At 35.2% G+C, this 16009-nt stretch overlaps 2 protein-coding genes across 3 annotated transcripts in view; one reads left to right on the top strand and one right to left on the bottom strand.

The window, feature by feature from the left end:
* Positions 1-1632: 1632 nt before the first annotated feature.
* LOC120632603 lies at positions 1633-11009 on the top strand. Its single transcript, XM_039902532.1, has 5 exons — positions 1633-2054; positions 3240-3316; positions 3804-3983; positions 4294-4328; positions 4412-11009. The coding sequence occupies exons 1-5, from the start codon at positions 1882-1884 to the stop codon at positions 10139-10141; spliced, it is 6195 nt and encodes a 2064-aa protein (XP_039758466.1). The 5' UTR covers positions 1633-1881; the 3' UTR covers positions 10142-11009.
* Positions 11010-11063: 54 nt separating this feature from the next.
* The window catches only part of LOC120632604 (synaptic vesicle glycoprotein 2C-like), a 56393-nt gene continuing 51447 nt past the window's right edge, over positions 11064-16009 (bottom strand). For both annotated transcript variants that reach the window (XM_039902533.1, XM_039902534.1), the window contains exons 7-11: positions 15854-16002; positions 15331-15730; positions 14797-15059; positions 14172-14331; positions 11064-13589 (exon numbers count right to left, since the gene is read on the bottom strand). In XM_039902533.1, the coding sequence (XP_039758467.1) occupies positions 13406-13589; positions 14172-14331; positions 14797-15059; positions 15331-15730; positions 15854-16002 (1156 nt within the window). In that variant the 3' untranslated portion in view covers positions 11064-13405. The remainder of the gene's footprint in view (positions 13590-14171; positions 14332-14796; positions 15060-15330; positions 15731-15853; positions 16003-16009) is intronic.

Raw genomic sequence — 16009 nt, forward strand, 5'->3', positions numbered from 1 at the left:
CGTCAGTGGTTTTATCAGAAAAAAGAAAATGAGAATTATCCCAAAGGGGCTGTTTTAAGTGGAAAAAGCTTTGATGTAGGATCGCGATATAAAATTTATTTTTTACTTTCATTCCAACGCCAAAATTGCGTTTCTTTGAAAAAATCCAAAAGAGTTTTTTTAACTAAGTTGTTCGTTATATTTGCCCGGTCCAAGACTCACCTTCCCAACTTTTTTTATAAAAGTAGGAGAAATACAAATCGGCATAGCAGATTTTAAGCTAATAATACAGGCGGCGTCGTCAAATTATAGTGGTGATTTAAAAAAAAACAGATATACCTAACTACTTGTAAATATTATAATTAATTATAAGATATTTAATAATATGTAGGATTAATGTAAAAATACATGCAATAGAATGGTGTTAACAAAACTGTTCATTTGTTTATTATAATAAGAACGTACTTTACCTGCAGTTATATAATTTTGTGTGAATTTTATAATTAAAATAAAAGACTTAATTGAATGCCTTATTTCCTTTATTCTATCCGTATAATCCATCCTTTTACAAACTTGAACGTAAGCCTGTTTATCTATTACGTTTTTGTAATGTTTTTACACCTTGTTTGAAATCCTAGTAATACTAAACAATGAAATACTGTTTCCACGACAAAAACGAAGATACGTTTTTATTCCGAAAACAGTACAGGAAAAGAAAATGGAAAGAGTTCCTTCATTACTATGGCAATCTATTTCCTTGGCAAATTTTATCTATACTTATGTATTATCGAATTAACAATATTAGTAGGTATGTATTGCAATTAATAGAATACAAGTTTTAGAGGCGTGCTGTTTTTATAGGTACTTATTGAAAAAGGTTCCTGTCCAATATACCGAAGAAAATATTATAATAAGCGAAAGCAGGGCAGACAGGAATTAGGAGGAACCTAGGTGAAACGCTTTTCATTACATTGACTGGTACTGTGAGTGATTGAGTGGTACTGTTGGTGTCCTCCTTGGATCAGAGTAAGTTATTACTGATTTTACTAAATTACTTAGAATTTCTGGAATGCTACTTACTTAAAATAGTTCATGAGCTCCGGAGATAAATATTTTTGTATTATTTACAACCACTGTGCTCTTATACCTCTATTATACTAGGATGCAACAAAATAACTTAGTGTTTATATCCTCTTTGTTTTACAGGAGCTTATTTATTTTATATGAATACACTAGCTACCTTAAATCGTCGCTACAAGAATTTTACTAGACTGTATAATTAATATATTGAATAATAGCTAATATATATTTTGGGAATATTCTTTAATGCTATTACTTTATTATATATAATTAGTAAATACTGACCTAAGTGTTAGTAAAATATAATATATTGTATTGCATAATAATATTTAGCAGTGGCAATAGGTTGCAAATTAAAATCAATTTTGCTCGGTTGGTAACTGCTGACGCTGTACTTTTATGCTTTTCCGGTGTTATTGTAGGGTGACTTTTAATTCGATTTTGCAACAAATTCAAACAAAGAGGTACAATTTAGTCATTTAAAAAATAAAATTGTTTTTCAAATGAAAGGTTTAATTAATATACAATAGATTAATAAATTTAGATATAAAAATCAGTGCTACCACCTTTACAGGTCCATGAAATTATTTCGTTCGCAGTCGGTGAATTTATTTACAAGTTCTATTTTGCCACCAGTTTGACAATCATAATACATAGTCAATCGAATTTTATGTAATTTATTGTATAAATCAGCTGAAGTTATAAACGATACAAGCATACTCGTCGTTAAAGGAATGTTATGGTAACATCCACTCGACCTATAATAACTATAGAATAAAGTATGGTAGTGCGTGTCGCATAAAATCTGAATGTACAGTAGTGATGAGTGAACAGGGTGAAATAAGTTATTTGGACGGAGATATAGTATGGGTGAAGCTGGGCTCATGCTGGTGGCCCGGCGAGGTGGTTGGTCCGGAGAAGCTGCCGCCAGATCTGTTGCAGTCATTCCGGAAGCCACCTATAGCTGTTGTGAAGTTCTTCCAAGAAGATACATAGTAAGTTTACAAGTATTTAATGTAACCTAGTAATTGCGGCTTTAAATATCGAACAAGACGCGATTTAAATCAGACTGTGTTTTTTTGTCTTTGTTATGGAATTCCGATTTGCATTTAAAATCCAAGCATTTTATGTAAAGAAGTATCCCATGTTGTCAGTCTTTACTATGCATACACTAAAACATGCAGTACGGGCTCTTTGTAAATACATGGTGTACTTGTAGATCATCATGATCAGCATAGCCAATTTCCAACTGCTGGATACAGGTCTCGGCTAGGTAGTGATTAAACCAACCACATTTCTATGTATCACTTTTTAATAATACCAGTATTTAAATTCTGAAAGCACTATGCGCTTTTGTTCCATAAATGGTATACCATATGGTAATAGAACTATTGATTACAGTTTTCTCATAACTGCTATGAGCTTGCTCCGTTAGAAAAAAATGGTCTGGTATGTAATGCTTATTTGTTGTCCCTAAGCCAAGCAAATAACAACAATTCAGGTGAAATTAGTCTAGTTTTCAGAAGATACTAATCAAATACTTCCTTATATCAGGAAGAACTTGCTTTTATCAACAATTATTGATATGTTTTCTGGAAAAATGACTGTCTCCTGAAAACTATGCTAATGAAACTTAAGCAGTAAACTTAGGCACCAAAATTATTATTTATAGTCCCAATGCACAAAGAGGGCTGTTAGAAGTTTAACATTTGTACCTGTGGCACAAAAGATCTCAAACGAATGGACTGATTCTGATGCAGTTTTTTCCGTTGAAAGCTGACTTCATTGAGAGGGGCAAAAGGGTATTTCCATTGAAGCAATTTAGCTTGCTTATGATGTATGAAATGCACTATTTGTCTCACAAATATTAAATAAAAATAATTGTATGCTTAGCGTGGTGGACTATTGCCTTAAGAAGTATCTTTGAGGGAGGAGACCCATGCAGTGTAGTGGGCCGGCAATGGGTTGATATGATGATGATGTATGCTTGTGTGGTTGGTTGATTAAACCCCAGCGCTATGAAGTATTTCAATGATTTCTTATTGATTTGACTAATATTTTCGATATTAAATTTATTTAATTTCTATAGCTATAGCGAGTGTTTAGTGTTAAATAAAATGCTATATAAATACTTTAACTATAACCATAAAGGTTTTAATAAGTAATTTTTTATATTTCAGTGAGTATGTGAAGAACTTGAACAGTATCTTTCACTATAATTGTAGCCGCAAGAATGAATTCATCAATAAAGGACTATGTAAGTTGCTAGAGATACTTTTTTTTAAATATATAATGTGCTCAATGCAGATTAAACATTAATATTATCATGAACATTATTCCATAATATCTAATGATGTTAAAATATAGAATAGATGTGCCACTTATAGTTATGGAACTAAAATTAAGTGTTTTAGTTATTAATTAGTATGACAACTATAACTGCCCCATTCGTCTAGTAGTTTAACTACAGATCACAAGATCCTAGCTTTGATCAACAGTTGTGTCCTAGAATTGGATATTGCATTTTCCTTTCATAAATTGTGCATATCAGCCGAGGTGGCTTAGCATGAGCATGCTAAGCCGTCAAGTTAAGTTTATGTTTTAGTAAGAATGTTTTTCCAAGATTAACTATTTAAAAAAAATTCCCAAATTTAAGTGTAAATTCCAAATTATTGGCCACAACAAAATGATGGCTGGTGGGTGTTGGATATGATACCATAAAGAAAGGTAATCTTCTTTTGCAGATATGTACAGAACAAAACATGGCCACATGGAAAAATTTCCAGAAGATGTGATAAGAGCAGAGACAGCTGTGGGTGGTGATATTAAAATCTTAACTCGGGATGAGTTTCAAGAGACCAAAAAAGAAAGCTATGCTGGCTTGTTTGGCGATCCTAAAAGAACTCCTGTCTCTACTAAAAAAGGTAAATGCATTGTATATATAATTAGAACCAAAATAACATCAGTTTTGCCTGCTATGTAGTTAATAAAAAATTCTTCAGGTTGAGGTATTTATGAGAACAAATGGAACTGCAATTATTTGGTTTTGAAGATGATGTTTTATGACAATTTTAAATGCACATGTTTAAAATAGTTCAATGTGCGAAACAGTAAATATATATAAAATTTAAAGTGAAGCATGTTTTAAGATGTTTAACAATAATGTTTTTCTTGTGGCGTTATTATACCATGTTCTTTATTATAGATCCCTCATGCTATTTTTATTTTTTTCAGGAAAGGATTCTTCAAAGTCTTCACCTTTTAGAAAGGTTAGTTAAATTTTTGATTTAATTTATTCTACTGGGGGCATTTGAAGTAGTTATAAATGACAAGTTTATTTCTTTATTTACAGCTTCAGGAAAAGACAAATTATAAAGTACACATACTGCTGCAAGGGTCAAAAACTCCTCAAAATACATCTACTGAAAGTGCTTCAACACCTTCTACCAGCCGGGATGGTGCTGAACCTTCAGAGATACACAAAACACCAGCTTACAACAAATCGGATGAAATAGAAAAGCCTGAAGACCCTTCTACTATTTCTTTACCCAGCACACCCACAATGTCTAGTGTAGGGCAATATGCTTGCCATGCATGTCAATTTACCACAACTCGTTTAAATGTTTTAATTTTACACAACAAAACACACAGTATCTCTTATATCCCATATACTCCATCACCAATAACAAAAAAACCTGTATATAAAACACCCAAAGCTACTCCTGTCACATCAAAAACACCAAAACCAAAAAAGCCTAGGCAAGATAAGAATGATAAACCACTTAAGAAATCCCAAAGCCAAAAACGTGCTGCAGAACCAGAATCAATTCATGAAGTCAAAAAGCCGAAAACTGATGAAGAGATTAAGAGTAGTCTTCTGGCTGATTGGGATGATGGAGATGAAGAATCAAATGATGAATCTCCACTAATGGCGATGGCGAGATCACCTGAGATTCCTATTGCAGCAGAGTCGCCCGCAGTTCCGACCCCTGCTGAATTACCTAGCGCTCAAATTCCTGTAGAGACTATAACTTCTGAAAAAAGCGCTAGTGACTCTACTAATATTACTACTTCTAGTAGTACAGAAAAGCCAGAATCTTCGAGTGATTCAAAATACGAATTTTGTGAAGATGAAGACTGGCCTGTTGAAACTGACATCGGAAGAAAAATACCTCGTGTAAAAAATCCATCAAAAAGAAAAAGTGAAACTAAAAGTGTTAGTATTGATGATGAAGAAATGGCAAGAGAAGTTGCTGAATTACTTAACAAAACAACTGTTCCAGAATTACCATCGGCGCCTGAACCTTTAAAAGTGGAGGAAAATTTTCCGGAGCCCTCCATTGTCAAATCCCCAGATAAACAGTTGGAGACACCACAAGATCATAGTTCACCAGAAATAAAAGACGTAAGTGAAACACCACCACCTAAAACAATATTTAAAACAAAGACGTTTTTTCGAAGCCGACACTCGAGAAGTCAAGATGCAATAGGTAAATATGTAGCGGAACAGTTGAACGCCGCTGAAAGAATGGATTTGGCAGAAAGCGAATTAAATGGTGTAGATGTAACGCCCCCGAACGAGATTAGAGCCTCACCTCCTATCGAACATGTGAAAGTTGCTCGTTTGGCGCCAAAAATTCAACTAAAAAAAATGAAAGCTGAAGCTGCACAACTTCGAGAAAGAGAAAAATATAATGCAGAAAAATCAAAAGAGGATATTGTCACCATTAATAATACAGACCTGGAATCATCAATAACAAATGTTCCAAACCAAATAGAAGATAAGGAAAATTCCGAATCAACATTGACAAATGCAATTGAGCCAGACTTACCAACCACAAAAAAGCTTGAAAAATCTTTCGATGATTACGTAACTTTAGATTTTCCCAAATTAGAAAATTCAGAAATGGATACTGACATTAATAATGAAAATATTGAAACTGAAAAAAAAAACAACGGAATAGAATCTCTAACTCAAGATGAAAAAAGTAAACCAAAATTGGAAACTGAAATTAGTTCCGTACTAAAGTTTAAAGCAAATGAGGTTGATAATTCGTATGAACCCTTCATGAATGAATCCACTGCATCCGCTGTAGATGCACTGTTAAGTGTATCTAGAGAAGCGGATAGAGTAACGAAAGTAATAAGTGATGATCCTCCAGAAGATCTGTTTGAAGAAGATATTAAGGACAACAGTAGTTTGAATGGTTTCAATAACACAACTCATACAAGCAATCAAGTTGTTGATGTAAGTAGTGACCAAAAAAGTACTATAACAGATACAGAATGTGACAATGCCCATCCCTTTGCTAATGAGACTGTGAACATAACACAACAGGAAAATCATAATACTACAAAAACATTGCATGAAAGTAACGACGATTCTATTGTAAAATACTCCAATGCTACTGTCGTTGAAAACCCAATTGAAGAGATAAGCTGTAACTTGCCTTCAAAGAATGATATTGAAGAAGTTGCGAGTTGTACATTACCCGTCAAAAATGATATTGAAGAAGTTGTGAGGCATACATTACCCTCCACAAATAACCCAGAAGTGGTAGCGAGCCACACCTTGATCTCCAAGAATGACATTGAAGAGATACCAGAGGAGGCTGTTAGCCATACATTGGTACCTAATACTGAACACACACCAGAACTTATTTTAAACAATAAAAATGAATGTTATCCTTCAGATAACGTCCTATCTGAATCAGACCTACAGATAGCTGAAGCTCTTATTAATTTGCCGACGACAACTTTGCAAAATAAATCATCTGTGAACCACCAAGAAAATAGTACCTTAGCTGTATCTATAGAAGATCCCCAAGTTCATACAAAAGAAAATACCTTTGAAGATATCAGTCAAGAAGATTTAAGAAGTTGTATAACTACATCGCTCCAATCTAATATTCATACTTCAAATAACGATAATATAAATTCTCGGTTTGAGACAGAACAAGAGAAAAGTGAAAATTTAAATGCGGCAAAATCTTTAGTACAGATGTCTGAATCAATTGATCATAAGATAAAGATTCCTGATATTGATCAGCCAAACACTAAGGAAATTTTGAGTATACTTAAACGTAAAGAAGAAGATGACGTGAAAATTAGTAGTGATTTGGCTACGAAAACTAGCAGTGAACTGATCACTAGAGTCAGTAGTGAAGCGAATGCTAAAGTCATGAGCGAAGTAGATCATAAAGTTAGTAATATTACTAACGACTGTAAACAAAGTTCTTTGCTTCATCACAAGCCTGTAGAATTTGATACGCATTCTTCGAAATTATTGAAAATTTTGGAGGAGCCCTGTATACCTAAGGTATCGCCCTTGAAAAGAACTATCACTAAACAAGTCATTGTACCGGGAAAAGAAAAAATTTTAAACTTTGAAGTTGGAAAGTCTATTATTAAATCCAAACCTCAATCGCCCAAACAAAAAATAATTATTCGTCGTACTGCCCCAAACAAAACTCTTCTAAACAATATTACTGAGGTAGCAACGCCTGACAAAATCATTTTATCACGTACCAGCAAGCCCGCACAAGACGGATCTCCTGTGCAGACGTATACAATACAGACTACGCCAGAGCCGCCGCCGTCTGGGGAAGGTAATACTATTATTATTCAACAAAAAATTCGAAAACTATCAAAACCTATGTCCAAACTGCAAAAAATTAAACCTCCACTCCAAACTCCACCTATTACAACTGCAATAGACAACAAAAGAACACAAGATATGAAGAATAAAGATGAAGCTATATTCGATATAAATTCCATGCCCGTTGTTCTTTCCGATGACATTTTAACACCAGAGAGTATCGAAAAAATGCCTATTGTCATGTCAGATGGTAATATAATTACTAATTCAAATAATCCGCCTAAACTTGTGAAAACTAAACAAGTTGCAGTAGAAAATGAAAAGGTGGCTATAAGCGCAGTGTCTACTAAGTCAGAAATAACAACTTTGTTAATGAATTCAAGTAATGAATTAACTAAAGTTACAACACCTAACATTCTCTCTAAATCCTCGAAATTACGTGGTGCTAAGCCTATGCTAGTGATAGATAAGGTAACTGGAAAACAGAAAATTATTATGACAAAGACGGAACCTTCTGTTAAAGAAATTAAACAACCCCAAACTTTAATCCATTCTGCTCCTCAAAGTAGTACGAAGGGAGAAAAGTATATTATTTTACCTACGCAAAGTGCTCCTCGTCCTGGCAAAACACAAAAGATTGTTATTGACCCGCAAACTGGAAAAGCGCACGTTCTCGTTGGAAAAGGCGCAGAATCATCTTTAAATGTAGCAGATAATAAGCCAGTTTCTGCCAAACTTATACCTTCTGCATCCGATGCTAATTCGCCGGGTAATACAGTTATGATCATTACAAACGCTCAAGGAGCTCAGTCGAGAATAGTCCTTACACCGGAGCACGAAAAAATATTATTCCCTAATAAACAACAAAATGTATCTCAACTTAAAACAGTAATGCACCGCGTAACGTCAGGTGCTAGTGCGGCCCAGAAAAATGTTGCTACAACTCCTAACCAAACTAAAACGCGAATTATATCTAAACAGAAGAGTGCTATTATTACTTCTAAAGGACAACTGATAGTTGGCGGTCGGATCGCTTCTGCGGCTCAAAATATAGCTCCATTGCCAGAAATCAGGCCAGCTCCAAAACGAATACTGGCAGCCGAACCCAAAAAGCTTGTTCAAACTATACAGAAAAATTCATCAGAGCGTTTAATATTTTTACAACAAAAATCTGGAGCAGTTATGCAGCTTACTGCTGCTCAATTTGAACACCTACAAAGGACAGGTCAAATAATACAGAAAGCACCCCAGGAAAAGGCTAAGGTCCCAAAATCCATGGCTATGTCCGTCAGTGAAACAGTTGTACCAGCTGTTCAAAAGCAGAGAGTGAGAAAATCAACTAACGATTCGCCAACACCATCAAAAAAAGTAAAACATGAGATTCCTATTGCGCCTGCGCCTACAACGATTACCCAAATACCTGCCCTTACGCCTTTTTCTAATACAATGTCTCCTGCAATAGCAAACATCCCTAGTATAACTAACAGTGCATCCGCGACAAACTATTCAGAATTGGACAACATTGAAGAGTTGTTGCCCTCTACGGCGATCGCGAGACAAGATTCAAGGTCGTTGCAACCTGAAATTGCCACCACCCAGACTTCTGCTTCAATTTCGGACCCGGGGCAACTGCTGGCAGTACCCGGAGAGCATTTTGGCGGACCGCCTGGATCATTTTATCTTTGTGTGGAAGAAAATGGTACCTTCACCGTAATAGACAATCGGCCTTTGGTTCTTGAAAATAATCAACTTGTGCCCATGTCAGAGCCGTTACCCGTACTGGCTCAACCGGAACGTAGAGATATATTAGAAGCGGCGTTAGCAAATAGTGATGTGTTTCAGGCAGAAACAGCACGCGATGATACACCTGACTTTAGGGATCTAAACGCTAACGTATCGGTTCATTGTCGCGTCTCTGAAACGAGTACAACACTCCATCAACCGATTATGACTACAGTAGAGGTACCAACAAAAGTTGATACTGAACCAACCGTGCCTTCTAATATAGATGACGGTTTAGCTGTAATCGGAGTTACGCCGCTCACGGTACCGACTTCACTGGAATTACCGATAACCGTGACAGATCCAAGAATAGCACCTAAAACGACAGACCCTTTGAGTAACAGCAATTACGGCACTACATTATTGCCTTCGCCTAACACTGAAGTTACTTTTACGACGACAGAACAAACGGAAGTTTCTATAGCCGGCCCGATATCCATGCCACTTCTTACAGAAGAAGATGCAGTCGGAAAATCAATGCCTATTTTAACAGATGATGTCGCGGAAAAAACAGTTTCGTCTGTAGAGTCTACTGTTGGATCTCCATCTTCGATCGAAGTGCGGGAGTCTGAGAATGAGGACAGTGGTCAGTGGCCGCGGCGACTACTAACGCCGTGCTCAGATACGTCCGAGACCTCTGCTGAGATCCCTTTGCAACCGGTGATGCAGTTATCTGTGAGCGACCTACCTCACGACAGTTAAACCATTATAAACAATACGTCTTAAGAATAAAACACGCATTTCCGTCGTGAAAGTTGATTAATTTGTATGAGTGTTCACAAAATATATTTTAGTAGTGCTAATCAACTGATACAAAACGTGCAATAGATTAAGTTTAAAAGATTTTTTTTCTTTGATTCTGGAAATTGTACAACAAGTACGCGAGTTTTATTACTGACAATTTGTTACTTCGTCGTAATAAAATAAATTTTAGTGAAGCTAATTCGGAAGAACTTTGCGGACGTTTTAAACGTGCAGTTGTAGAAAACTATATGTAAATATAATATATTTTATCGGATGAGAATTAAAGCTGTATGTTCACAATGCATTGACTTCTCATTCAAGCAAAATATCGTATACATTACTGCACAGCAATAAAAGTAAGAATTATGATTGTAAAAATTGAATTATGTACTGTTGGTTCCCATGTGTAATATATTAATTAATGGTTAGGTATATTATAATATTTTTATAACGTTTAGCGATCTTTTAAATATTAATATAGGTATCCTTATTTGAACACAATGTACAAGATAAATTGTGCTATTGTGTTTTCACCCGCATTTCATTATATTCTGTCTGTTTGTGAAACTACGTCAATCATAAACTAGAGTTTTTTAAACCTTTTGGTTATGAGAAAATTCAGGTTAATTATAGCTGATTACTATAATGTAGTGTTAATTTTAAGTACAATATTTGTTGAATTAACGTTTAATATTGTCCAGAGGCACATAATATTAATTTGTTTGAGTGATCTATGTCAGAATCAAGATCGGACTATAAAAATGATGTCTTTAGAGTAATAATTCAGTGTAGTTTAAGGTTTTAATAAATAAAACTTTATTCAATATTTCACTTTTATTTCATATCAATCTTAATTCTAATGTGAAATAATACAATAAAATATCAATTTTATTTTATTTTTATACAGTGAAAATGTATGCAACAAGTTAACATTCTGTTTACGTATGTAACTGGTGTTATTAATAATAAACTCGATCTATAATGTTAGTACTAGATTTACACCTGCAGCGCGTTCGGTTTGCATTGTACCGTAATCTGACGCTTTTTCCAGCGTTTTTTTGGCAAAACCTTCAATTTAATGATGAGTTTTTTATGAATCCCGTAGGGACAGTTACCTACATTTTTTCTTTTCAGTCAAGTTTGTATTTTTGATATTAATAAGGAGTTTTATAGATAAAAGTGTTAATTTAAATTTTAAATTAACAAAGTCATTTAATTGCAATTTAACAGTAAATTAATCTGCAAAAAAAAAAAAGAAAATGGAAACACTTAAGAGTTTGTAACACAATTGGGGATCAATTAAAGGCATCGTGCATTGCATTATAATTTTCTTGACAATTATTAGTAACGTCAAGTCGGACGACAGGGCAGAGTTTTTTTTATCGTTATACGACGTAAATTCATACATAAATCGTGGCATAAAGATAAATTGCGACCGCCATCTTTTTTTAAGGGGCCAATTTCGCTAGCATATATTTTAGTTCGCCTACGGGAAGTTCTTTCATAGAACAGATAATGCATAGGTTGAATTGTAGTAGTGTATTGTAGTTGTATTTGTAGTAGTACTAATTTTTTTTTCGGGAAGTTCTTTCATAGAACAGATAATGCATAGGTTCCACAGAATTAAGACAAACAGAAACCGTTACACACAACAACTAATATTGGATCATCAAAAACCACTCCACTTTAGAATCGTTTCTGGAGCAAACGTTTAATCACTTCATACCATTTGGCAGTTGACAGTAATTATTTTACCTCTTTGTAAACTAGCAACATTCCGCGGATGTAAAGTAAGACATGCACTGGGCGTTTTCACTGTTTTTGGACACAATGCACTGCATACAGTAATTAATGGTTGAATGTGGGTATATCCAACAAATAGTTTCGAACAATAAATATACTTTGCGTTCTTGATATTTTATCTTAACTAAACAACTTAGGTACCAACATTTTAACTATAAATTCGTAATATAATAATGCAATGCTATGATAAATTACGTACCTAACCTACGATACTTTAATCGAAATATTTGAAACAACTGTTTAGAAAATTTAAACCAAACTATATTATGGTATAACCTACAACAGACACATAAGGGACCCGTAGTCTCTTGGAAGGCAATAAACAATTATTGTTAAGTCTATTAAACTTATTGGTCAAGTTCTGAAGTATTTAAGATTAACTCTAAAAATAGTTAAAACAATGTAGGTATGGACAAAGATGAAATACAAAGTAAGGGTAAAGGAAATACGACTGATATATAATCGTATTTTATTTTCTTATAAAATTATGTTAATATTTTTATGTAGGTGCTTCGGTTACATAATCTCTATTTATTATATCTCAAAAGGATTTTGTTGATAGAAAATCTCTAACATTATCAAAAATTAATGTTTTCATTATAAAATTAGTATTTACTAAAGTATTTAATAATAATCATTTCTCCTTTAATTGCCTTTTCTTTAAATATATATTTTCTATATAAGACATTCTCCAAGTTTGACTGTTAGATAATGCTTTATTCATTCGTCTTATTTTTCTTTACTCTTTATAAGTTCTTTATTGACATGACTACAGATCCCTACTTCATATGTGTTTTATCACGCACTTTACCTTGATATATTTATCTATAGACTAATATGAAAATAATTGCTCGCAATTAAATTATAAATTAGAAGCACGTATTAAATATAACTACAAAATATATTGTACAAAATATGATCGACTATCTACATTATTGACTTGTGCGTAGAAAATGGTATATATATCACTTTACAATAGCAAACCATTCCACGTTATTATATTGATACGGAAAAAAAACTATCATTTTGTGACAAATTTTGGCACTAAATACACGTGACAAATTAAAGTTAACAGTGAATTTCGAATGAAGTGTATCCCGGAAATCGGGACCTAGATATAATTACATTAGCAAATCATGAAGTAAGATTTTTTATACATAATATATTTTTCCTATAAATAGAATGAAATTATCAAAAAATTTGGACCTAAGTATATAATATTTTGTTAGTTTAAAATAACTCGTCATTATATTCTGGTTTATTAACAGATACATTTTTTTTGATAATTACGTCCTTAATTTTTTTTATTGCTCAGTTTATATATTTTTGGCATTAATAATAAAAATATATTAGAACTTTTTTTATTTATTTTTTCCACATGTATACGCGATTTTAGAACGTGGAACGTTGTATACTCCGTTATTGCAGTGCTTGTCTCGTAGTGTTGGGCAGGAAGAGACACATCAGGCCGCCGCTGGCCAGCAGTACGGCAACTATGAAGGTCGGCGCCGGGCAGTAGGTGTCCAATAACGCGGCGATAACCACGTTGCCGATGATACCACCCAGCCTGGCCGCAACCATTGATATGGCTACACCAGTTGCACTGCAATAAACAATAACCATTTAGTAAATGTTTATTCTGAGAGTCGCAAATCGGGCGATGGCGAGAGCCATGCCCGGATCAAATAAGGAACAAAGAGGTCCTACGAAGATGCATTAACTGTCATAGTCCACTGACGTAGGCAATGGGCGGGGCACATAGCTCGAACCGGTGGACGTTGGAGTCCCAAGGTGCTTGAATGACGACCTCTTACTGCTAATCGCAGCTTTAGTAGACCCCGTAGGTGTTCAGAATAGGTGCATTATACGGCCGATTTAAACACTGTTTATGATAAGGTCGGCACTAATTCTTAACTAAAATTTTAATGAGTGATGACAGACTACATTTAATTTCCAAGTTTAATAAAGTCTGAAGACCCCGGACTAGGTGTTCAGACTAGATTAAACGGCCGATTTAAAAACTAAGTTTGTGGGGAAGACTTCTGTGAAACGCTGCTTATGATATAAGGTCGGAGGCACTAACCGTAATTTTTTTTGGAAGACTTCTGTGATGAGGCAGCCAAGCGACGCGTTATTTAACGAAACGGCCGATTTTAACACTATTTATAAGGTCGTAGACACTAACCGTAGGTTTGTGGGGAAGACTTCAGTGATGAGGCAGTCGAGTGACGCGTTTCCGCAGGAGATTACGGAACTGAACACAGCGCTTACGATCAGGTTGTTGGTCTTGTTGTACACGAAGTACATCGCTGCTGAGCACAGACCCGCTGAGAATGTTGCGAATACTGGAATATAAGAATAAGACATGAGTATTGACTTTTACGCAGAAAGAGCATTATGAAAAGACAAGTCATCACTAGTCGCTAACAAAGTGAAGGGAAGGTGTCGAGGACTCAACCGGATTCGTTGGTAAGATCAAATCTTTACATGAAGCACTTCTCTTAAAGGTCTATGACACCTTAAATGTCATAAAAAAAAGCAATGAACACCTTCAGTTTTTTTCGAAAGTAAGAATTCAGTAGAGCAGTCTTGTCTGTCAGAAATGTTGAGTAAGACATAGGAATAAATCATTCCCGATTCTGAGGCAATTTGTGTAACAGCGTCCGGATGTCATCCGTTGAACGGCCACGCCTACCAGTAATGAGGAATAAGTGTACACTCCAATGTTAAAGCACTAATTCGATGCCCATAAACATCTTTCTTGACTGATGTCGAGCGGTTGTTCACCATACTTGATTTTGATGACTTACCTAAGAAAAACTTCCTTCCCAGTCGATCCATTCCCAGCACAGCGAAGATGTTGGACGGTATAGCAGCCGCCACGGTGATCAGGGAGTCCATAAACACATTAGAGTGCATGTGCGAGTCACAGCGCGCTTCTGTGGAATGCGTGCCGAACTGTGTGACGTAGGCCGTGACCTGGCAGATATCTGCTTCAGCGTTGTCGTGGGTTCTCGACCATTCGTCGAAACGGTTGAACATTTCAGGGAACCACATCATCAAACCGTAGTATCTGGAAATTCAATAAGATCATTTTATACCAGTCTGGCGAAAATTGTTCTTTGGATGCATGTAAGAATGAAGAGCGGTGTCTTCTGACACAGGGGTAGTAATAAATTCCTTAAAATAAGGCCCCGGCCATTAGCGTTTACAGTATTTTTTACCCAAAAAAACTATTATTTTTATAAATGCTGTTTGAAATAGATACTAGATACTAATTATGACTTCGAATTCGACTTCGGATAATGTAAATGTTTTAAATATATCAATACTTATTTACTTACCCAATATGGAATGTAAAGTTAATTGTAATGGAAATAGCAGTAAATTTCAGTATAGGCGGCACGAACAGCTGTTTGCTGTGTTCAATGATATCTCCCATCATTTTCTTCAACTTAGACTTTGGCTCCTTAGCCTCCACGACTTTCTCGGGTTTTCGGTGTACCGGTTCATCTACCAGAATTTGTTTTACGGGATATAGTTCTTTGTCCCTGCCTGTATTCATCATGTAAATGCCACGGAATACTTCTAAGGCCTCATCGTGCCGCCCAGTCGATATCAGAAACTTGGGGGATTCTGGTAGAAGGAACAATAAAGCTGCTACCACGAAGGAAGGAAGTGACATCACCAAAAGAAATATTCGCCATGAGTTATAAACGAAACCTCCGGTTTCCCCTCCGATCTCTGCAATAATCGAAACAAATTTTCTTCAGTTATGAATTTTAAGGTCCTAAAATTTTTTAGTACCCCTGATATAGGTAGGTAGTTTTGTATTATTAGGACTAAAAAATGGTGTAAATTTCTTACCACTTGGAATGATGACCCAAGCTAGACCAGCAACAAACAGGTTTCCAAGTGTCCAGAAAGCTGCCATGAAACTCAACATGGCCCCTCGCTTCTTCTTCGGTTGGAACTCTGCGAAGTACGACCAGATAACTGGGCCTGATCCTCCCAAACTGTTAG

This window comes from Pararge aegeria, chromosome 20 (assembly GCF_905163445.1).
Source record: "Pararge aegeria chromosome 20, ilParAegt1.1, whole genome shotgun sequence".
NCBI lineage: Eukaryota > Metazoa > Arthropoda > Insecta > Lepidoptera > Nymphalidae > Pararge > Pararge aegeria.